The sequence below is a fragment of the Urtica dioica genome, chromosome 9, assembly GCF_054948205.1.
Source record: "Urtica dioica subsp. dioica isolate 48M chromosome 9, U.dioica_male_clone48M_v1_H2, whole genome shotgun sequence".
NCBI lineage: Eukaryota > Viridiplantae > Streptophyta > Magnoliopsida > Rosales > Urticaceae > Urtica > Urtica dioica.
In genome coordinates this window covers 11,884,947-11,909,743 of record NC_142764.1, presented here as the reverse complement: position 1 = coordinate 11,909,743, position 24,797 = coordinate 11,884,947, and the positions used below count along the sequence as shown (strand labels likewise).

General features: G+C 36.8%; 3 protein-coding genes and 1 pseudogene across 3 annotated transcripts; 2 read left to right on the top strand and 2 right to left on the bottom strand.

The window, feature by feature from the left end:
- Positions 1–785: 785 nt before the first annotated feature.
- LOC149384957 (transcription termination factor MTEF18, mitochondrial-like) lies at positions 786–2,796 on the bottom strand. The gene is made up of 2 exons (XM_089624993.1): positions 2,738–2,796; positions 786–2,606 (listed from the first exon to the last, which is right to left on the bottom strand). Exon 2 carries the CDS (start codon positions 2,575–2,577, stop codon positions 889–891), a length of 1,689 nt encoding a protein of 562 aa, XP_089481119.1. The 5' UTR covers positions 2,578–2,606; positions 2,738–2,796; the 3' UTR covers positions 786–888.
- Positions 2,797–7,869: 5,073 nt separating this feature from the next.
- LOC149384956 (uncharacterized) lies at positions 7,870–11,662 on the top strand. The gene is made up of 9 exons (XM_089627444.1): positions 7,870–8,080; positions 9,083–9,307; positions 9,396–9,484; positions 9,580–9,715; positions 9,987–10,061; positions 10,424–10,545; positions 10,628–10,703; positions 11,097–11,156; positions 11,364–11,662. Exons 2-9 carry the CDS (start codon positions 9,176–9,178, stop codon positions 11,499–11,501), a joined length of 828 nt encoding a protein of 275 aa, XP_089483570.1. The 5' UTR covers positions 7,870–8,080; positions 9,083–9,175; the 3' UTR covers positions 11,502–11,662.
- Positions 11,663–16,449: 4,787 nt separating this feature from the next.
- On the top strand, positions 16,450–17,757 carry LOC149384955 (Eukaryotic aspartyl protease family protein). The gene has a single exon (XM_089627246.1). The coding sequence runs from the start codon at positions 16,465–16,467 to the stop codon at positions 17,731–17,733; it is 1,269 nt and encodes a 422-aa protein (XP_089483372.1). The 5' UTR covers positions 16,450–16,464; the 3' UTR covers positions 17,734–17,757.
- A 3,244-nt stretch (positions 17,758–21,001) lies between these two features.
- On the bottom strand, positions 21,002–24,424 carry LOC149384954 (cullin-1 pseudogene; annotated as a pseudogene).
- Between the last annotated feature and the right edge of the window lie 373 nt (positions 24,425–24,797).

Here is a 24,797-nt window from a genome sequence, read left to right as displayed (position 1 = left end):
TTTAACCTTTGATTTTCAAAAATGTCTAGTTCATACCCTCTTTTTTCAAAAACTAAAATGACAAAATTATGCATTGAAATAGACAACAATGCCACAAATACATTGACTTTTCATTGACGTTAACTATAATATTTATATGTAAACACCAATTATCTTTATTCATTCGCGTCATATTTGTAATTTATTTAAAAACTAAAAAATAAATCAGTATATTAATCATGAAAAACACAGAAAGAGTCAAATGGGTAAAAATTGACAGTTGATAGTCATCAAAATCACGGTTGTCTAATGAGCTTAAGGTTGGCGACAAGAACTTCCCACGAGTTTGATCCAAATGAACATCTAATGTAAATACGAGTTTTTGTCCTAACTTACAAATACCCACAACTTCGCTACCCTTGTGCTATGTATTAGTACTATTTTTTTTTAGGGTTATTAAGTTATATAGCCACACGGATATAGTGAATTGAGATATAGCCCACCTTTGGTTAATTTATTGTAAATAGCCAAGTAAACTTATTAACAGATTAGTAAAAGCCTTATTTAACACAGCCAAACATATATTTTAGGTAGTTAATAGGCTGCCACGTATGCAAATTGGTTATTTACAAAGTATTTACCAAAGGTTGACTAATTTACAGTTCCTATAGTTTAGGTGGCTTACGTAGTCAATTTTTTGTTTTTTTTAATTAGTATCATTCTTCATGTTCAGTTTCAGTGCAATCCCAAAGCAAGCTCATTGGTGTCCATATTTGATTAAAAGAAGATTATATATATAAAGATGATAAAAATTTGAAGATTCCACAAGTGTCTATACGGTATTATCCCGGGAACAAACAGCAGAAAAAATTAATGAGAGAGCATATTCTTGATGAATTCAAATAGTCTTTAGGTTGACAAAGAGAATGAGCTTCTGAGGCTTTCCCACATAGCGGGGCCTTCGGGGTGGACATCGACGAAGTACTTGACAAAGCGTTTTTCCGAACAGGCGAGGATTGTGCTGAGCTTCAACATAGGCTTGGGCGCACTGTTTTTCCTCAGCCATGCGTACATCGAGAACCTCAGGTCGATCCGCTCCATGTCGTAGCTCAGATATGATGGGAACGCGACCAGAGACTCCAATGGATACCCAAACTCATTCGTCAAGCACCTTATCTTCTTTTCGAGGACGTCCCTGTTTTGGTTCAGAATCATGGGAGCGTGTTTGGTTATCTCCGTAACGACGTTGTAGTCCAAACCCGCCTCGACCAAGCAATCGAATCTCTCCTGCAATTGGTCCCCTCGGCCCCTGAATTTCTTCAGAGCTTTTGCCATCTCGTCTGAGTTTTCGACGTACCCGAGCCGCACCAAGAACGCCGCTTTCTCTATGTGCTTGCTTCGATTCGGCGAAGGAGCCGTGTTAGCCCTTGACTTAGAAGCCAAGATCAACACCTTGAGAGGCTTTTTCTTCATCATTCTGCACAGATCGTGTCTCCGCACTTTCAGCTCTTTACACACGGTTTTGGGTCCTTTCAAAGCCGAAAAACCCAAAAACTCCATGTGCTTAGCCACGATATCGGCGGTGTCTTCCACGGGCATTCCAATCTCAAACAGAAAATCCACGGCCCGGAAAAGGTTTCTCGAACACGTCTTTGATAACATCTTCGGATTCTGCTTGAACATCAAACAGACATCGTTCATCCCAATGCTCAGCTTTAGTAATCTTCCAAACATCGAGTAAATCCTCTTCCCGGAACCTTCGAGCAGCGCCGAAGGGTTCGTTTTAAACAAATCACTCATCTCCTCTTCACTGTATCCCACTTTCTCAAGGAAATGAATTGTGTCAATCATTCTCTTCCAATTGTAAGTGCTGTTACCGGGTATGTACCAGCCAATCCAGTCATTACCGATCCCGAGTCCATTCAACTTCTGAAGAACCTCAACGAACGCCAAGTCAACACCACCAACCAAAAGCAAGGGACAAGAGCTCACAAGCTGGATCACAGTAGATCTGCTCAGCCCCAAACTTTCGTACGCCTGGAGTTTCCAAGTCACCTCTCCGAAAGGGAACTCAAAGATCTGCTTCGCTTCACGATACATTGCACCGATCTTGCAGCGAGGAATTCCATAAGCACTCAGGGCACGGAAGTTCTCGAGCATGGTAGGGTCGTCGCTCATGAAAATCAGGTGCTTCGGGAGATGCAAAGGCACCTCCGAAGGCTTTAGACCTATGCTCTCGAAGAAAGGCTCAAACTCGTTGATGGGGTCGTAGCGAAAGGACCGGGACAGAGAACGAGCAATGTCGCTCTCTGCATCGACCTTGGAGAGAAGATTCTCAACGAATGCCGGGGAATTCTTGCTGATATGCTCAGCATCGTTGAAACTGAAGTTCCTAGTGCAATGAAGGTAATCAAAGAGAGCTTCTTGGGCTTCGGTTCTTGCCGTCCGAGAGACCCTGGAGGTTTCGGTGTAATGGGAAAGTCTAGGACTACAAAAGCATTGAAATTTAAACGACAAAGAAGATGGGTTTCGAACAAGGGTGCGTCTTTCGTGGAGAGCCGGAGAGAGTGTGAGGATTTGATTGAGATGGGCAAGCATTTCAGACAATTTCGACGCTCTTCACTCAACTATTGTGACACACATAAGAAAATTTGTAAGCAGTGAAACAAGAATCTCATCTGAACTATACGCCCAACTGGTCTGAGCATGGAATACAAAGTGAGGTTTAGAGTTTGGAGTTTGGACTAAAGAGTTATACCTCCGACGCAAACTTCTCGATGACGGTGTGGTAGCTTCTGGCTTTTTGTCTTTCGAGATAAAAAAAAATAAAAAATAAATTAAGAAAATATAAAACACCAAAACCCCTAATTTTGGCACATAATACTCTTCGGACGTGAATACCATATCATACGATGTCGTATAATCCCATATCTCTAATGCTATATGGTCACAAAGACATTTTTGTCCGAAATAAAGATAAAGATCCATTTTTAGATTTTTTGAAATTAAAGATCTAATGTTAATATTTTGTTAACTTTGATGGGCACATAATAAAATTTCTCATTAACAACTCATATTAAAAAAAAAAACCACTTTAAAAGTTATTCACAATGTGCCCACTTCAATATTTTATTATTTATTTAAGCATTGTTTATTCATTATTTGATTGTTTTAAAAAAAATATCATTTATTGTGCTCCTCATCTCATCGATCGATGCACAGTGCTTCTGCACTCCTGCAGCCCGACGAAGAGCTCCGCCGCCCTTCGAGTCCGGATCTGCCTGCGCGATGCTCGATGAAGACGAAGAGCTACGCCTCCCTCGGAGCCAAATCCGGGGGAATTCCACGGTAATAAATAGAATTTTTCATCCATCACAATGGATATATTCTTGAAGCTCTCGTCGTCACGAATCCATAGGACTTGGAATCACTCAATTTTGAGTATGTATGAGAAATGTATGGATTTTTGAAGTTTTAAAGGAAAAAAAAAACTAAAAATTTAGAGAGAGAAAGATGGATGTGATGAGAATGCGAATGAGAGAAAAAAAAATGGAATGTAGTTAGACAAAAGGAAAGAGGGAGATAGAAGAGAGAATAAGAGATCCTATCGATAAGGGATTTATATTGAAATTTTTTTTTTCAAAAAATAAAATTTAATAAATTAAATAAATATAGGTAATAAGGGGTATAAAAATATGGCATGGCAACCGTTGACTATTTGTTTAACATTTTACTCATGTACTCTCGCAAGATCCTATCCGTTATTGGTAAGGTCTTACTTGATAAATGGATAATGGGAAAAAAAGAAGTTATTACCCATTAAAAATTAGATGAGTGCGTCTAAGGTATGATATATAAGTACCCCACCCAAGACCCAACTCATTTAAAATTATTACTATATTTATAAATTTTTGGTAAATTTTGGGGTATGCTTTTACTAATTTAAATTTTTTTTTTAAGAATTGTTCATATGATCCTTGAAAATTATAATATTAAATGGGTTAAAAAGAACCGTTGATTACCATAAACCATGTAGAGTTTTATCTATATATATATCCTATGTTTTAGTGAAATATCGAGTTTAATCTTTGGTTCTCAAAAAGCCTCAGCCTCTTCTTCACTACTGGCTGGATTCGGTGAGATCCTGGAAGACGACGAAAAGTCTATTTTATACCCTCTTTTTAAAAAAAAAACTAAAATGACAAAATTATACATTGAAATAGACAACAATGCCACAAATACATTGACTTTTCATTGACGTTAACTATAATATTTATATGTAAACACCAATTATCTTTATTCATTTGCGTCATATATGTAATTTATTTAAAAACTAAAAAATAAACAACATTTTATTAATCATGAAAAACACAGAAATAGTCAAATGGGTAAAAATTGACAATTGATAGTCATCAAAATCACAGATTCAAACAGAGAATCCAAGATACAAAGTTGCAATTCGAACACGAAATGGAGTCATATGTTGGGAAATATGAATTTTATTATTTAATTTCAATTTTATTTTTATTTCAGAATTAGGAATTTGGAAGTTAGGCTACTGGTTTGTATTTGATTCGGTTTTTTTTATATAAGAGTTAATATTGATGTAAAGGAGATTTATGACGCTATTCTCCATTTTAGGTTATAATTTCATCATTTTAGTTAAACAGAGAATATGAACTCGACATTTTTGAAAACCAAAGGCTAAACTCGACATTTCACTAAAACATAGGGTATATATGTGTTATTTTCCCAAAAATAAATGGGTACATGTAGAGTAAGATTTTGATTTTTTTTCCATCGATAAGGTTTGGTTTTGCATAACCCTATCCAGACCCTACCCATTGCCATCCTTAAACGAGACCGGATATTCAGTATGCTGTAAACACTATCAGCCAATTCATAAGAACTCTAAGTCCCACTCATCTTGACGGTGTCAACTGTGTTGCTCGTTACCTGAAAAGGTCAGTTGGAAAAGGTTTACTACTTTCCGCTTCCATTCAGTTTCCTTAAGTGCTTATCTTGACTCTAACTGGACACGTTGTCCAATTACTGAACGTTCTACGAAATAATATTTTACCATACTAGGATCTAGTCTAATTTTATGGAAAACCAAGAAACAACCGACAGTCTCTTGTTCATCTACAATGGTAGAATATCATGCTCTCGCGGCCTTACTGTCGAGTTATAGTGGTTACATTCTCTTTTCAAAGATCTTGGTATCCCACATCTTCATCTAATCTCTGTCCACTACGATAATCAAACGAGTACTCATACTGCCCAAAATCCAATTTTTCATGAATGAACTAAGCACACTGAAATACACTGCCATTTTGTTCACAAAAAAAAAATAAAAAATTAGGACTAGTCTATCTTCATTAGGGATGGCGATGGGTAGGGTTTTGCGAAACAAAATCCTACCCACGAAACAAAAATTAAAATCATACTCTATCCATATCCATTTATTTTTAATGGGTATGAGTATGGGTAAAACCCGACAGGGTTTAGGGTAATTCATGAGTATTTTTTTGGGCCGGTTAGGTATCTAGCCCAAATTGGTCACCTTTTTAAAATTCTAGCCCAACTATTACTCAAATTAGGTAATTAGCCCAATCCACCACCAAACAATATTATATTCTTATCTTACCCCTCATCATATACACAACAAAATTTTCGCATCCGACTCTAAATCCTTCAATCCTCCGATATTGCCTCTGAACTCTCCGTCAATTTCGAATCCTTCAATCCTCCGATATTGCGTCCGACCTTCTTTTCCGCCACCAATTTTCTGATTTCGCCACTTCTGAAGCTGACGAAGCGTCTCCGTTCTCAGACTTGGAAAAAATGGTAAGTAAATATGATTTCCAATTCGATTAACTCAAAGAACACCATAATCGAAACCCTACCCCACATCTCCGATCAATTCTCTGGTAGATTAACTATAAAATATGATAAATAATATTTCCAATTCGATTAACCCATAGAGCACCATAACCAAAACTCTGAAACTTTAATGGTAGATATAGATAATATTTACAGTCGGGCCATTCGATAATAAATATTATTTACCATTTGAAAAAGCAAAATACTTGTCTCCGATTTGGCGAACGATTCCATGATTCAAATTTGATGATGAATAACTGGAAAAAATTTGGAATTGACAAACAAATAAGAACGAAGATTTAAGAAACCAAAGAACCTAAACACCTACACTAGACAAACATAAACTAAGAAGGATTAAATGACTAACCTAGACGGACATATAATATAAGAACAATTGAAGAACATCTACGAAATCAACGATCCTAAACATCTATTCCAAATGAGTCGTCGAATATCCTAGTTGCAAATCGCAGGATAATTTTAATGGTAAATAATATTTACATTCGAGACATTCGATAGTAAATATTATTTACCATTCGAAAAAACAAAATACATGTCTCCGATTTGGCGAACGATTCCATGATTTAAATCCGATGATGAATAACTGGAAAAAATTTGGAATTAACAAACACATAAGAACGAAGTTTTATGAAACCAAGGGCAATTTTGAAAGTATGAGAAATATGAGCTATTTCCCTAAATAAATAGATAGTTAGGCTATAATTTAAAAATCCACTATATAAGTAAGCTAATTGTTTATAAATCTCTATTTTTTTACCCATTTAATATTTGTATTTTTCAAGAACCAATAAATAAATCTTAAAAAATCATTTAAATTAATATAAGTGTATGCCAAAATTTGCTTAAAATTTATAAATATAGTATTAATTTTAAGCGGGTAGGATATGAGTAAGGACTTGGGTAGGGTACTTAAAAATCATACCATAACCATACTCATATAATTTTTAATGGATAATATCCGTATTTTACCTATTACTCATTTATTCGAGTAAGATCATATCCATCAAATGTAAGTAGGATCTTGCGGATACATGAGTATGTGGGTAAAATTATCATCTCCAATATTCTTCATATTATTTACGTTCATTTGATCAATTAGACGGCATTCTTATGAAACCACTTGGAGTCAACACTTTTCAACGACTTCTTCTCAAGTTGAGTGTAATTGATATTTCAATTCTAGCTCCAATTTGACCGGTGGTATTGCCGCACAAATATAACATAGCCACACATCACAATAGTTGGAATATTTTCAGCTTAATATTAATATTAGAAGTTATATTATGAATTAATTTTGATATTTTTCTCTTATCTTTTATATTTCAGATATTTATTATGATATATTCTGTTATAAAAAATTTCTTATTTTTCAGCGCAGAATTCACGTAGAACTTTACCTCATACATTGAAAGATATCAGTAAGAAATTCTCTTTTTCTTATTATTCATAAAAGAGTTAAGTTATAAATTATAACATCATCCACTTTCTTAAATCTTTCCTCTCTCATTCTATCATATCCCCGATACTTCTCTTTTACCTTGAGTGGGATCTGGTCCTTCCCACGATTCTGCATCGGAATGGAAAAAAAACTTCCCAAATAGTTTTATGCTAAAAATAAATTTGTGTAATAATTATTAATAATTGATACCTTGGCCTCGTACCTTGCGTTAAAGATAAAAACTGGCTAAAACGCGTCGATGAGCCAAACTTGCTGCCACGTCACATTATTCGTGCTCCTAACTTGCCATGTGATTAGGAGAGAGAGAGAGAAATAAAAAAAAAAGAAAAAAAGAATCACCACATGCAATGCAAGTCATCTTAACATACATACATACATCCAACCAAACCTATCACACCTCGTGAACCTACAAACAAGCCACTAGAGAACCACCACCAGCTTTCTGTGGGACCCACTTAACCAACATCTACGAATTAGATCTCAACACGTGCTTCAATTTAACCACCGTCTCTCTCCTTTCCATGTCTCCCTCTCTCTTCTCGATTTCCATCAACACCACCAATGCACTCACACAAGAAGACAGCTCTTTTATTTTAATTTTTTTTAATTCATTAGCATTTGGGGCTCTCTTTCTTTCTTTCTTCACTCTGAGGTGTGTGTCTGATTTCAATTGCTTCGCTTTTTTTTGGCACTGAGTTTATTGGTTCTTCCTCTGCATTCCGTCATTTCGCGCTCATGGTAACTTCTCTCTAAACTCCTGAGTTGTTAAACTTACCGTTATGTCATTTGTTTTCTTCGTCTTCTGTACATCAATGTCTCTGTTTTCGTGAATAATGTGATCTCTATTGGACTGTTCCTTCGCGTTCTCTATTATGTTTTCGAAATGCTCATTTTCTTAGTTTCAAGTTAATTTTTTAACGAGTTCAAGAATCCATTTTTAGCCAATCTTTGTAATGGGTTTGTTCACCCTATTCCTGGCCTTATAACAATATCGCTTTTTCTTGTCCGATGACTTATGAATCGTTTCAGTTTTGTGAAGTTTTTGTTGACCGAGGGTTTCTTGGTTTTGCCATAGCCATAATTCCTCAAAAAAAGCTCGCTTATAGCTCTTGCTGTAACAAATTAACTTGGAGTTTGCTCATAATATTTCCCTAATCAAGGAACGCTCAAATGGATCAAAGATGACTCTTATCACATCTATCTTATCCCATTCTATTGTTAATAATCAAATAGTTGATAATCGTCTATGATTTGTCGTTTTCAATTTTAGAGGAGGGCGTAACACAAAGTACATTAGTGTTTACTCAATTAAATGAAGTAGAATATCATCCGTTGATTTAGGATCTATTGTCGAGTCTAGTGCAAATGAAAAACTATAGGAGCTGAGTTAAACAAGTGCCAAGTTGTTTGCATTGTCGATGGAGTTGGGTATAAAATTTTGCTTTATCGAACAAAATTTCTGATATAGAAGGGTGATTATAGGACCTCAATGTTGATTTCTAGTGCGATCAGTAAGCTCATGACTCGCAATGTATATCATTTGCCCAATTCTATTGCTGTTATAGTTCAACCATTTTATGTAAACCTAATGATAATTATTCTAGCATTGATGTTGATTTTTTTTTTCATTGTAGAGATATGTTTGACTAGTCATGTCTGTGCTTGTGACTTGCATCCTTATCTTTGATCGCTCTATTACTTTCGCTAACCTTGCTTTTTTGTTCCTGTCGGACAACTAAGGGATAAAAGTTGGAAAAAGCGAACTGGACACGAGTAAAAGGAAGTCAAGTAAAGTTAGATTGGCTGTCAAAACTCGAGATCTGAGAAAAAGCAATGACACGGAATACACCCCTGTCTATCAAGTCTTACCAAAACCAGGCAGGAGTGCTCTTTAGAAGCTACTTACTAGAAGATCCCTTTATTACATACACGTCCGTTGTTGGTGGCATTCTATTCTGCAAACTGGTACCTTGATATGCCTTCGAGCTTTTGTGTCTAAATCTGGATCATCTTCGACATAAGTTTTCTGATACCCGTAGCCTCATTACTACAGGTTTATGATCTAACCCAGTTGCTTAGTAACCTCTACATCAAGAACTATGCGACGCTCACAAAAATCCAACAAATTGAGTGGAATAACCGGTGAGTTTCCGTTCCAATTACAGGTCCTTACCAGGTGAAAGTTTCATTACGTGTCGATAATTTACTTTAATTGACCAATGCACATTTTTTTGCAGAGGTATTTCCACTGTCCATGCCATTTTCATCACAACCATGTCCTTGTACTTTGTTTTCTGGTCGGATCTCTTTTCCGACCAAAATCCGGCCTCTGTCACATTTCGAACCTCACAGCTATCTACGTTTTCATTAGGGGTAATATCACCTTGTCATTCTTTCTATATTATTTACTTTTATGTAAGCTTTTGCATTCTTCGTTCACAACCCTTTCTTATGCTATGGGTTTCAAGAATGGTAACTTCACTATTGAAGGCTTATTATGTATTCAAGTTTCCAAAACAAATGTCACAACGTAAAAAAAATTAGAGTGTTTGTCGTCCAACTGTTCCCATGTTACCCATTTGTTCTTGATTCATTCACTTCTTATTTCACAATCTTTGTTACTCAACTAAAATAATTTTGACAGGTCTCCGTTGGATACTTCATCGCTGATCTTGGAATGATCTTATGGCTTTACCCGTCTTTGGGTGGAGTAGAGTATGTAAGTCTGCTCTTCCAATTTAAAAAGAAACCAGAAAATCTTGTGTCGGCATGATTGTAGGTTGCATATAGGTTTCTCTGACAGTAAGATGCTATAATTTGCAGGTTTACATTCGTTGTTCGTTCGGTATAATTGTTACAACCACAATAATACCAATAAATTAATTGGGTATATTCAAATGGAGCTTTGATCTTTAAACATAGAATTGAAATGAGAATCATAGAGATATCGAAACTTAAAAAAGAAAAAAAATAGTTTTTGCACATCTATTTCTCGAAGAAGCTTTATTCTTTTTATTTTATGTCTTAAATGTTAAAATGCAGTCCAGTTAAAGTTCCTTGTATGACCAAAAATATTTTCAGGTGATTCATCACTCCATTTCGGGAATTTCTGTAGCATACTCAATGTACTCCGGTGAAGGACAACTTTATACGTTTATGATTCTCATATCCGAGATTACAACTCCGGAGATAAACATAAGATGGTAGGTTTCAGTGAAAAGATCCTAATTTAATTATTGAATTATAATTACACAATTTGTGTTGAGGTTTGTGTATTAAATGTAGGTATCTAGATACCGGTGGCATGAAGAAGTCGATTGCTTATCTTATTAATGGTGTGGTAATCTTTTTTGCATGGCTGGTAAGTTTACAATGCTTTTATATGATAAATAATGAAATAAATAATTCAATTTTTTTTTGTACTTAACACGAGTTTGGCCCGGCCCTTAGGGCATTGAATCGGCGGTAAAGAGGAGAAGTGTTCAGTCTAGTCTAACCGAGGAAGATGTCACTTTTTTAAATTCCGAGAGCTGACAAACATTTTACTAAGTGACCTGGACTTGACAAAATAAAATAAAATTAATGTGGTTCCTGCTTTTCAAGTTTAATCCAATCTATATAAGAGCTAGGTTGAATTGGACACAGAGAAAATGATGTTGCATTTTAATGCACAAATATCACAAGCAGCTCTATCTGTATGTTTCTAGTTGATGCGATTAGATGAAAGCTTACTGAATGTACTTACTGCCCGCAGGTTGCGAGAATACAGCTCTTCGCCTACATGTTTTACCATGTTTACCTCCACTACAATCAGGTTCATATCTACCTTATAAAGTTTCAGCTTCTTTGTTGCTTTGAAAAGGTTTTTACTGTTTTCATTTTGAGTTCATTATCAGTTTATTATTCAACACATGTAATGCTTGAAATGGGGTATCGAGTCTGATTTCTGAAGAATATGAGTCTAGGACTTGAAAAGGGATTATGAGATGCCTTTGGAATGATAAATGGGTCCTTTTGGCAGGTGAAGCAAATGCATGTTTTTGGTTATCTGTTGGTGATGGTGGTGCCATCTGTTCTAGCCCTAATGAACTTGATATGGTTTGGAAAGATCCTCAAAGGATTGAAGAAGCAATTAGCTAAAAGGAGAGAGAGTGTATGAAGCATCACTTGAACTTCACGTGTTACTGTATATTGAACCCTACACCTCTCTCTTCTTCATTCTTTTCAATCTTCTGTATAAATCGATATATGATAGGGAAGAACATGTTACAAGGAAATTTTTTTTAAGGGTGATATAGTTAAATAGCGGATTTAAAGTTATGAATTAGCAAAATAGTCAAGGTTTGTCTTAATTTAGTGAAATAGCCAAAATGTGAAGTAATCTGGTTTCAAATTTTTTTTGACCCAAGATTAATTTTTTTGAAAGTGATAAATTGTTTATAATAATCGTCAACAATTTTAATCTTGGTTGTCAAATTTTTTTTAAAATGTAAATTTGGCTGTTTTGTTGAAAAGTTGAAACTTTGATTATTTTGTTAATCAATAAGTTTCAAATAGTTATTTTATACCATTTTTCCCTTTTTTAATCGTTAAATGGGTCTATAAACCAGCAGTTGTACATACGTTCGGTCTCTGCTCTTACCACGTTCTTTTTTATTTTGTTTATATATATATATATATATATATATATATATATATATATATATATATATATATATATATTTTAACTTTTTCAAATGTCCAGCTCTGTGAATGGAAAGGTTTAAAACTAGGTCTACATTCTTTTTATCTTTGTAACATAAGGATTAGTATTCCCCGGTATGGAGCTATTTATTTAGCGAAAATTCATCCAACAGTTTTTTATTCTTTTTTTTTTTTCAACAGAGAACCCCCCAAGATAAAATTAATACATACGCTAATTCTTAGTGCCTTGGAACTTGGATATTGAAAGAGATTTTTATTAGGATTTTAATTAATGATATTTGAAACCTTGAAAAATATTTTGGGATCATTTTTTCTAAGCATACGGGAGGAAAATCCCCCAAAACTACAACTTTATATACATTCAACACTAGGTAGATGCGCAATTACACGTCTTCGCATAGATAAAAACAATGAAAAATGATGATTTTATTTATTTATTTATTTATTTTTAACGATGATTAGCTCAACTAGGTGTTAATCCTGGGCATCAAAGTCGAAAGATGTCAGAATTTTCGATTCTGACATCACAAAATGTGCTACTGAAACTTCATTTATGGTGGCTCGTCAGACCAAAATTTGACTTACCGTTTATCGGTAGCGAACCGAAACTCAGAGTTTAAGAGTATATCCCTTTTCGCAAGGGTTTTACCGTGGGTGTCCCGGAAAAAAAGGATAATCCATACCGATTGATAAATTGATCCCGAAGATGTAAACTGCAAAATACCTAATTTACCGAGGGATTTTTCATGACAAAAAAATATCTAATATATATATATATATATATATATATATATATATATATATAAACTAAAAATTATTAATATCTAATATTTTATCTTTACATATATATAAACTAAAAATTATTAATATCTAATATTTTATCTTTACATATTATTATCCTCTTCTAAAATTATATGATAGTTTTTATGTTTGATGAATAACTCATTATATTGTTAATAGTTGATAATAATTAAGTTTGTCATTACTTATAAAAAAGAAATAAAGAAAATAATAAACAGTAACGAATAATGAATTAAAGAATTAAAGAAAAAATAACAAATAGTGCATTATTTTATTTTTTATTCACAAAGAACCAGAATAAAGATAAAGGTGTCTGTCACCACAAAGCAACTTTACATAAGTCCCAAACTGGCCGAATAACGACGTGTATAAATAAAGGAAAAACAAATCTATGCTGAGTGATAAACTCTATTCCATGGGGTTTTAGTCGCTTTGGGGCCTTTAATTTATTTTGCCCACACAGTCAAATTTGAGTCTAAATTTTTTAAGCTTTTTGCAGAACCCGACAAAACCATCCGATTTATTCTGCTTTTTTTTTAAAAAGAAATCCGGTTTTGTAAGGTTTTGTAACGAGACTTGATGGTTCCCGATTTTCCGCGCGGGAACCGACCGGTTTTCCCGGTATCTCAAATCTTGAGTTACTAGAACATATGGTTTCATAAAGGAATCTTACTCTTGCTGATCCAACGACCCTAATAAACTAACCGGTTTCGCCCGTTGGGGTATTGAGAATTGAATTTTTATATTTTTATTTTAACTCAAATTTTTTATTCTCCTATAAGTACCACCTTATTCCACTATTTGTCCTAACATATCAATCCATTCTTCCCCCAACTTCTCGCAAACTCTCAAAAATCCACTCAAACCCTCATATAATTGAAGAGACAAGATTCATTTGACATCTTAGAGTGGTGGAGGCAACACGAAAATATGTTTATAATCTTGTTAATGATGGCTTAAGATATACTCACTATCCCGGGCTCGACTATTTCTCCACATTATTGATAATAGGGATGTAGTTTAAACCCTAATACGGTCAATTTATTAATAATTGAAAAAAATAAGCTTCTTCATGATAGACAAGCTCAAGAGTCATTCATCATCAACTTGAAGATTAGAATAAAACTTGAAGATTAAAATTATATATATATATATATATATATATATATATATATATATATGTTTAATACTTGTAACTTTGAATAATTATTGATAAAGTTTAAAGGCACTATTTTCTCTACCGAGATTTATCCATTTGAGTTTGCACGAAGAGATTTTACTAAGCCGTTTTTTATAAATTCTTCATCACTATCCAATTTTTTCATTTGAGCACATACTTTAAGAACTTTACAATTTAATCCATTGCAAAACAGATTTAAAAAGCTTAATATAATTTCTTTCCAGAAGCGAAAGTTTATGGTCCTTGAATAGAAATTTAATTTCCTCTCAATTAGAAGTTTTGGTCCTTAACGACGGGAAGCTTCCGTTTCATTAAGGACCGGAAGGGGCGTTCTGCCAGAAGATGAAGGGCACTTCCTTCCGAATGCCCACTATTACTACGTGTGCAAACGCTTGTTATTAAATTTCCTAAAAAAAATCTTGTTATTTAGTAATTTATCATCGATATGATATAATGTAGTGATTTCAAGGTGTGGTCAAGTTCAAAATCGGTCTCCAAACAGGACCGGATCATTTATGAAAATAAAACAAATCGGATCAAATTATTGTAGATTGATCCAGATTAGTTTGGACCGATTCAAAACATTTATTTATTTTAAATGTTTTTTCTTACAAATTTTAAAAAGAGAATAACAATTTTTAATTTTTTTAATATCATCATAAACATCTATTACTTAAGATTTCCAAGTGAGATTAGTAGTTTTAAATGTCTTATAATTACTTCAAAAATGAAAAACCTTAAAAATATAGGATGTCCGGTCAGGTCTATAATGTAGTATCGAATTTGGTTACATGATCACAGGAATAATATTTTGTTTTTTCTATCACTCCACTCACTCTCTGCAAACTATGGATCTGGGAGACTATGATGCAGCCTTCGACGCCGAAATGAAGAGTAAAAGACAAACTCGTACTAATGGATATATATATAAGAAATGAATGGTCATGTGGGTATGGAAAACTCATTTAATGATTCATTTTTTAATTTTGAAATGTTTGATGAATGCTATTTTGGATATTTATATTCCTTAATTTCTGTTATTGGCTAATTTGCAAAATTAATAATAAAATCTTGACTATTTATCAAAATATAAATTTACTATTAGCTTTTATTTTTAGTTAATCTCTCAAAACATTTCAAGTAATTTTTTAGATAACAATAAGCAGGACAAGTTACCCAACACATTTTTACATTAGTTTCAATACAATAACATATAGGGATATTTTACATCAATATATACATACTCACATAACACATGTTCTCAACAGATTAAAAACAAAATATTGTTGGCATAAAAAACAAATGTCATGTTGGTTACATTAAAGAAAAAAGTAGTAAGAGAATAAACAAGATAAATACACTCTAAAATATAGTTTATATAAAGAGTATCTTTATCAAAATTATTTTTATTTTTTTTGCTGGGAACGAAAGTATCTTTATTTGACACAATCGGTACTTGACTACATTTTGTTCAATGATGCCCATCGATTCCTGAAACATGCACCCTACGTGATAATTATCACTGAAACATGCATATTCTTATAAGGGCGTGTCTGATACTAATAACCTGGTCAAGCTTCCACTTCTCAGGAGATCAGCAAATCATTAATGATTCCTTACTAGCTGATAAAAATAGCATAAATTCAACCAAGGTATGGGCACTATAATATTGAAAACGACATTTAAGCTCCCATCGTACGTACGTGGTACCCCACTAAACATGGTTTGGAAACAGTATGCATAAAAGGGGGAAGAATAATAATACGCTGTTTTATATATATTCATGCTTCGAATATGCACTAGAAGTCCATTAATTTCCTTAATATCTGCTGTACATGACTGCACAACCTCATATTTTGTCCGATATTTAATTTGTTATTATCAATTTAGATTCCAACGGGTTACAACTTACGCATGCCCATATTTTTAGGCCAAAAAATTTTTAGGATTTTTTTTTATTTTACCCTAATTTTTTTTGGCCCCCTCCTTTTTAGATTCTGGGGTCCGCTCTAAGAGACTCTTAGATATCACGAATATTAAAATCAGTTCTCTAAAAGACCTAACTGTCGCTCATGAAAAAGTATATAAAAAGCGGGCTTGGTGAACTTTATCTAAACAGATCCAAACTTCTTCAAAACAGCTTCACCATTTTCTTTTTTAGGAAAAAAAAGCTTCATCTTTTTTTTTTCCTTAAACAATGTCACATTCCCTAACCAAGAGTGCACTTACCTTCCAATGCCTCTTAGTCATCACTTCCATTTTGAGTTCCCCTATAACCACTCTAGCCACAAGGAAGACTAAGCCAGGTAGTACTACTACTGGGCATTCACTAGTCCTTGGCCTGAGACACTCTAGAGCTACCCTCTCCACTCCGAAAAGTACTAAATCTATTTCAAGTGTTACATTTTCGCCGAAGAAACAATCGGAACCCTTTGCCATGATGGAGCCATTAAGGGCGGTCCGAGATGGTTTCCTTGTACCTCTTTATGTAGGGACGCCCCCACAAGCCATGCAAGTGTACATGGACACAGGGAGTGACCTAACTTGGGTTCCATGTGGCGACAATTTCTCTTTCGACTGCATGGACTGCGACGGCTACAAGGTGACCGCCGCCGCGTTCTCTCCGTCCACTTCTTCATCCTCTCGGAGAGACCTTTGTGGAAGCTCATTTTGCATCAACATCCACAGCTCGGACAACGACATCGATCCTTGCACAATGGCTGGGTGTTCGTTGAGCACCCTATTGAAATCCTCTTGCGCTAGGCCATGCCCTTCGTTTGCGTACACTTACGGTGCAGGTGGGGTTGTCGCGGGGCTGCTAACTAGGGATACCCTTAGGGTTCACCAAAGTATATCTAGCCCTAACATCACCAAGGAAATACCTAATTTCTTATTTGGGTGTGTTGGATCTACTTATAGAGAGCCTATTGGGATAGCAGGGTTTGGTAGAGGAGCGCTTTCGCTCCCATCCCAATTAGGGTTCCTCCTAAAAGGCTTCTCTCATTGTTTCTTGCCCTTCAAGTTTGCAAACAAACCCAACATATCAAGCCCTCTAGTTATAGGAGATTTAGCTCTCTCTTCTAGCCATGAAGAAAATTTGCAATACACCCCTATGTTGAAGAGTCCTATGTACGCTAGCTACTATTACGTTGGTCTAGAGTCCATAACCGTGGGCGATTCTGTTGCAATTGAATCGCCCTTGAGTTTGAGAGAGTTTGACTCACAAGGTAATGGAGGAATGTTGATTGACTCAGGCACCACATATACCCATTTACCTGAGCCACTCTATTCTCTACTTCTTTCCAAACTTCATTCCATGATCACCTTTCCTAGAGCTGAAGACACTGAGACAAGAACCGGATTCGATCTGTGCTATAAAGTCCCATACACTGCTACCACCAGTACCACCGCTGAAGAACGTAGTTCTCTTCCATCAATAACTTTTCGTTTTTTAAACAATGTGAGGCTCGTTTTGTTTGGAGAAAGCCACTTCTACGCGATGGGAGCGCCACAAAACTCAACGGTCGTGAAGTGCTTGCTGTTTCAGAGCATGGAAGATGGGAATTATGGGCCAGGAGGGGTATTTGGTAACTTCCAGCAGCAAAATGTGAAGGTTGTGTATGATTTGGAGAAGGAGAGGATCGGATTTCAACAGATGGATTGCGCTTCTTCTGCTATCTCTCAAGGTCTTCACCAAAAACCCTAGCTTTGTCTTCATGCTATTAGAGAATACACAAAATTCAGTCTTGACAACTTTCTAGCTCATTTGTAACCTCGGCTGCTCATTTTGCGTGATATTAAATTCTCTCTCTCTCTCTTTTTTTTTCTTCCCCATATATGATGCCATTAGTTCATATATTTGCTTATTTTTATTTAAATCATTAATTTTTGTAAGGAAAAATGGTACAAAATAGCCATTTCAAAATTATCGATTAACAAAATAGTCAAAGTTTCAACTTTTCAGCAAAATAGCTAAATCTACGTATGCAAAAATTTTTTGACGGCCAAGATTAAAATGGTTTACGATTATTGTAAACAATTTATCACTTTAAAAAAAAATTAATCTTGGGGTTAAAAAATTTTTGAAACCAAATTACTGCACATTTTTTGCTACTTCACTAAATTAAGACAAACCTTAACTATTTTGCAAATTCATAACTTTAAATTGACTATTTAACTATATCACGCTTTTTGTAAATATATACCACACTATAATGCAGCCGTTTGATATTCCTATGCAGCCATCAATTTAGTAAACAATGCGGCAAGAAACATAAGTTTTATGTGTGTTACTTGTTGAAAAATCGTGTGGTTATTGATATTAACGAGAATTTGATATCAAGTTATTGGCTAATTTGTGGCAAATATTAGAGTGGGGTCCACTCATCAAAACTGAAATGTTTTGACTGATTCTTATTCCTTGTTACGAGAGGTATAAGATCGGTTATTTATTTACCAAAATCGGAGCTATGATGAATGAGAAATTGATGTTCAAAGTGTGTTGAATATATCAAAAATTCTGAAGGAATTTGTACGTGTTGTGGTCTAATTTTTGGACCAGTTATTCGCCTTCATTGATCAAAAACGTTTTTGTATGTTTTAATGGATTTTTGAGTTGTAACCATGCACTAATGGGTTGGAGGTTACAACCATATCATTAAGGCTAGACGTTTTTGTTTTCAAAAGCCTTCAACACACTTTTATGGCTTTGATGGGCATTAAAATGCCATCATTGTGTGACGGTTTTAGGTCTAAAACCGCTATGATCATGAGCCTATAAAAGGCTGGAGCATGTTCTCATTTGAAAGATAGGAATGAGCCAAGTACATGGCTATAATATAAGCTATGGTGAACACGCACAAATTTTTTCCTTCTTTCCCCTCAATATTTTTCGTTGTTGGTGGTAGTATTCTGGCATGTGTTCAAGTTCGCCGGAGATGAACAAGTTGGTGTTTTGTTCTTCTCGTACGTCGTTGTATCCTGGGAGGCGGTTGCTCACGTTATTCCAACACCCGGTGGGAGAGCAATAACGCTTTAAGGAAATTGTCAAACAAGCTTCGACGTGTTCTCCATTTCCCTTTCTATACCGGTTTCTTGGTGATATCCGGTTTAGTTATTTTAATTTATTTATTTTGGTTCTCATGTCTATGTATGTATTTTATTAGTTTTCGTTCATGATTATTTATTTGATTTAGTTATGCAATTTGTCTTATTATTCCCGCCTAATATTAGCAATATAGCTAACATTACTCATATATTTTGTAGACTTCGAGCAAGGACTCGGAAGGTCCGAGAACGGAAGGAATCCAGCACCAAGTCTGAACTGAATAGGTTTAAGGGACAAAATAAAATAAGGAACGACCCGTTCATAACTTAAGAACGAACTTTATAGAGTAGAACTTCAGAGAAAAGAGAAGCTGGTAAGTCAAAGACTAATCAAATAAATGAAACACTTTTAAATAAATACAACTTAAACAAAATGCACACATCGACGGTTATTCTGAGTACTCGAAGAAATAACCACCGACTATTCACGTTCTGGGAACGGTTATCAAATAACTGTCAGGGACGTGATATTAATCATCTCACATATTCGACTCCAAACCCTATAAGTAGATGAGAACGCCGCTGAACAAAGACAATCCATATATTTCGATACCAAAACACTCGATCAAAAAGCTTTACCTATTGTCTAGCACCCTGATTTATACTTTTTTTTTTTACTAAATTCATCTGTAACTAGAGAAATTCTCGTCTAAAAATTTGGAGCTCTCGGGTTTGCGTGCTCGGAACCTAGTGCTCTTCGTGAGATAATTGCTGTAATGTTTTTGTTTGTCAACGTGAACTGCCAAATTTGATGAATATATATATATATATATATATATATATATATATATATATATAAATATATATACACGCACACGCACTATACTAGTGGAGTCAGACTACTATATATATACACACACACACGCACTATACTAGTGGAGTCATACTACTACATACATAAGTCGATGGCAGTATATGTTGGATGGCAGATCAAAGGAAAAAGAAATATATATATATATATATATATATATATATATATATATATATATATATATATATATATATATATATATCAAAATGCCAGTCAACTACTAAATTGTTCTATCCAATTAACGAATATTGTTAGTTATCAACCTCACCACGTCAGCAGAGATTGGTGAAACTGGCTTATCCGATGTGGCAGCCGCGATCGAATGGAAAGGCTTATCCGATGTGGCAGCCGCGATCGAATGGAAAGGCTTATCCGACGTGGCAGCCGCGATCGAATGGAAAGGCTTATCCGATGTGGCAGCGATCGAATGATATAAATTGTTTACATTTGATCTGGTAATTGATAAATAATAAAAGGTAGACAAATACTAATGTCAAAATTAATTGACAATATGTCTATATTTATGATATATCCGATGTAAAAATTAATGACCAAACAACCTTAAGTTGTTCTACGTGAATTCAAAGATTATTATTTCCCGTTAATTGTGAATGACGATACTATTTATGAAAAAACTAGCAAACTAGTTGATTTAGTAATTGAAACGAACTAATTTGTAATATATACATTTGACTTAATAATTGAAAATACACGAATTCAAAGGTTCTTCCTTGTAAAGTCAATTGATATTAACTAAATGCTGTTATATTTGTGAATTGATATAAATATAGTTTATTTATAACTTTCAACATTTTGAAATCACTACAAAGCCACAAAGTGGTTTAGCCGCGACATAACGTCGTATGATTGCGACTTTTCGTGGCTAATTGAAATTTTCACCGCTTATGTCCTAATTTTAAAATGATCTAGCCCCGACTTACCATGGCTGGAACCCATTAAATTATTAATTACACCACTCTCTCTCTGTCTCTCCGAAACACATCCGGCTATGGTCCGTCGTCAACCTTAGCTACATCGATCTTCCAAGGTAATTTTCTCAATCTCTTTCTCTCTCTTTTCCTTTACCCCTCCCACCTTCTTCGTGCTCCACTACACCGCCCCTCCAACTCCCTAGCAACCCCCAACAGTCCCTCTTATGTGGGCCCAACCTCCAAAGCCATCTCATCCTCCCCTTTACCCTCAGACCTTCCGCGTCCAAAGCACCGCCACCTCTGAACCAAAACCCATCATCTTCGTTGCCCCTCTGAAGCCAATAGTCCTTGTAACTAGTGCAACATAACGTAAGGTTCTAGACAATCACAGTTGTTGATTTACGCTTGTTTGTGAAGGGTTTTCATAGAAATACAAATGTTGAGTTTATCACGGTGAGGAATGATTCAAACTAGTGGTTGAAGAGGCGTTTCGTTGATCGTGATGACAGACTCACGTTCACTGGGTGAAAGAACTAGTAAAATGATAATGAAAGTATGGACATTTTAACAATAATTAAATAGTCTGGCTAGATTTATAAAATGTGTAATAAATTTGCTAATAATTGGCTTTTAAATAGACTCATTAATCACAATCCACAAAAAACAATTCCCTTAATGTTCAACAAGGACATCCGAACAGACAAATAACAGTATACACTATTCACAAAGTGACCCCATAATAATATTTTGCCATCAAATTTTGTAAAATAAGATAGTAATTTTGTTTTCAATTAGTAATTGATTTATTAGAAAAATAAAATATCAAGCTGTGTTCATTACTCTCTTATTAATAAAAGATTGTTCATACCGAACAACAACATCATATTATTAAATGATATAGCATGTCATATATTAAAACAGATTATGAAGAGCAGAACCTCAAAGTGCTCATCTAATTTTCATATAAACAGTAGTGACATAAAAATCGAAACACAACATATCATATGAAGAATAGAGCATCAAAGACCTCTATTATATGAAGAATAGATTATAAACTAAGAACAGAACATCAAAGACTTTTATTTTCAGAGTTGCTTCTGAATAGATTATAAACTAAGAACAGAAAATTAGAAACTTTTATTATTAGAATCGCTTCTGCTTTTGCTGGTATAGTATTACTAGCTTACTCTAATTTTTTTGAGCCAATAGATAGTAGAAATACTAATGCAGTGCTCATCAGTTTAAGATTTGAGTGACATATCAAATAAATCAACAAAAATTTGAAGATCCTGAAACAATACATAGTGATCTTGTAATAGAGAGTCCTAATGCTTTATAAATAAACAATTGAATCCTACTAAGGTAGATAAATACTAAACTAGATAATGAAACAGATTTGGGTTTTGTTGGTCTCTCTCCAGAAACTCTCTTTCAATGAGGTTGTCAATCCTCTTCTTGATGATCTTGATTTCGGGCTTGAAGATGGGCTTCAACTGGTCAACGCACTCGATGATGAGACTCTGGTAGGCCAAGACCTTCCTGGCCTTCATGATCCTGACAATGGCGGCGTCGACATTGTATTCCCTTTTCTTTTCGACCTCCTGCGACACCTTCTTCCGCTCCTGCTGGTCCACCGAGGGAGGCAGCGCGATCTTGATCCTCCGCATCGGGTCGTCGAACCCCGAATTGAACTCGAACTCGTCGCTCTCCGAGATAGCCCCATTCCCGGCCGTCCTCTTGAGGATCTTGTACTTTCCGCAGGAGAGGGATTGGAGGACTCTGGAGAGATCCTGAGCGTCCATGTTGAGCGCCAGTGCGATCTCTGTGTAGCTCAGCCGGTCTGAGTGGTTGAAGAGCAAGAGCAGTGCCGCTTGGTAGGTGGAGACGGCGAGGTCGATGGGCTTGGAATCGAAGCTGCCTCGGATATCGCAGATCCCGAGGGAATACACAAACGAGAGACGCCGGTCTTTGAACTTGCTCTTGTAGAACTCCGAGTAAGCCTCCACGCACTTGGCCATCTCCGCGGGGGCCGCCACGTCAGCCGTCTTGTAGGTCGGCCAGTGAGTGGTCGTGAGCACCGTCACCGTGAAATCGACCCCGCTGGTGTCGGTTGACTTGAACTCGGCGTGGGTGTCCTTGGACACGGCCGTGTCGTTGAGCATGGTCTCGAGCTTGGCGGCGTAGTTGGGCCCGAAATCCCGCTTGAGCTTGGCCACGAGGCTCTTCTCTTGCTCCGTGCTGACGCTGCGCCCGACGAGGAGGCGGCGGGCGAGCTTTTTCCGGTGGAGCTCCGAGAAGAGGTCTTTGTCGTTCATGAACCACAAAAACGTGACCGTGCTCTCCAGAGCCTCGTCCAAGTCCTCGTCGCTCATCTTCTCGCCGCGCCCGCCTCTCTTCAGAACGTCGTCGCAGAACTCCGCCAGAAGCTCGGCCGTCGATTTCCCTCCGACTTTCCCGTTCGCCGCTCTCTTCATGGCGTCATTCAACTCCGTCCAGAACCACTCGTTCTCCTCGAAGCAGCCACTCAGGTACACAGCGGTGTACCTGGCATAGAGAGCGAAGAGCCTCTCGATCATACGGTCCTCCTCTCGAACGATGGCCATTCCCTCGTCGCCCACTTGTTGTCCGAACTGCGCAGCGGCTCGGCAGAGCTCGCAGGGGAGCTCGGAGTAGAGCCGGAACACCCTCTTCACGTCCTCGATCATGTCGCCCCGAATCAAGGCTCGGAACCCGGACTCGCAGTCCTCCATGAGCTCCAGCGTGAGCGAGGGAGCCACGAGAAGCGCTGCCCGGGCCGCCGCGACCACCGCGGCCTCGCTGCTGTGGTGGAGGAAATCCTTAACCCTCTCTCTCTCGCGCCTTATGGCCTCCTCGGCCCTGGCCATGTACTCCGGGAAGCTACACGAACCCGCGTGCCACGTGGCGGCCTTGCGGGAATAGTACCCCGTGGTGGCCTCCAATACCTTGGCCTCCAAGTCAGCCCTGTACCGCTCGATCCCGCCGGACTCCACCAAGACCCCGACGGCGATCTTCCTCATGAGGCCGAGCAGGTCCGCGTCCCCGTCCCCGTCGCGGTGGGTCTCCAGAAGAGCCAGCAAGGCGTCGCTGGCCGAGCCCTGGACGAGCTCGTAGAAGCTGGCGGAGCCGGTGTTGGCCAGCTTCGGGAGGGACATGCGAGCGAGGTAGCACCGGTCCAGGTAGCCCAGGACCCGAGAGAGCCACGTCATGGTCACGGAGTAGGTGAGCCACTTTGCGTCCAGCTCGCGGAGCAGCTTGGGGCCGGAGAAGAGGCGGAGCGACGGCGCTACGTTGGCGGAGAGGTAGTCGGAGAGGGAGGCGCTGTAGGCGGCGCAGAAGCGCGCGGCGTTGAAGTCGGACTCGTCGTGGGTGGAGCAGAGGTCGAACACTGTGCCGTGCATCGCTATGTACTCGTCGGTGGTGATGGAGATTCGGTGGGGCTTTTCGTCTTCCAGGATCGTCTGAAGCTTCTTGAAACAGTTGTTCATCAGGGCTACGCCCTCTTCGATCGTCGATGCGTGAATTGCCATCATCGTTTCGCTCTCAACAATATCACGCTCTGTTGCTCTTAGGAATAATTCGGGGGTGTATTTATATGCGTTTTAATTCTACTTTCCTAATCCGACTCTGATTTCGGAGTGATTACGTGTGATGTTATGGAAGTTACGAATCAGGTATGTACCACAAAAGATTTTTTTTTAATAAATAATATTTTTGACGCAATGCGATAATTATGCAGTTATGGTATATATATATAACATTGATTAATGAACCGTGTGTGTTTTTTTTTTAAACTTTTTTTTTAAGAAAAAATAAAAAAAATTGGATCTTAGACATAAGTATTGTTTATTTTTTCCTTCTTTTTATATCGGAAAGATAAAAACATCTCCAAAAATTTTAAAT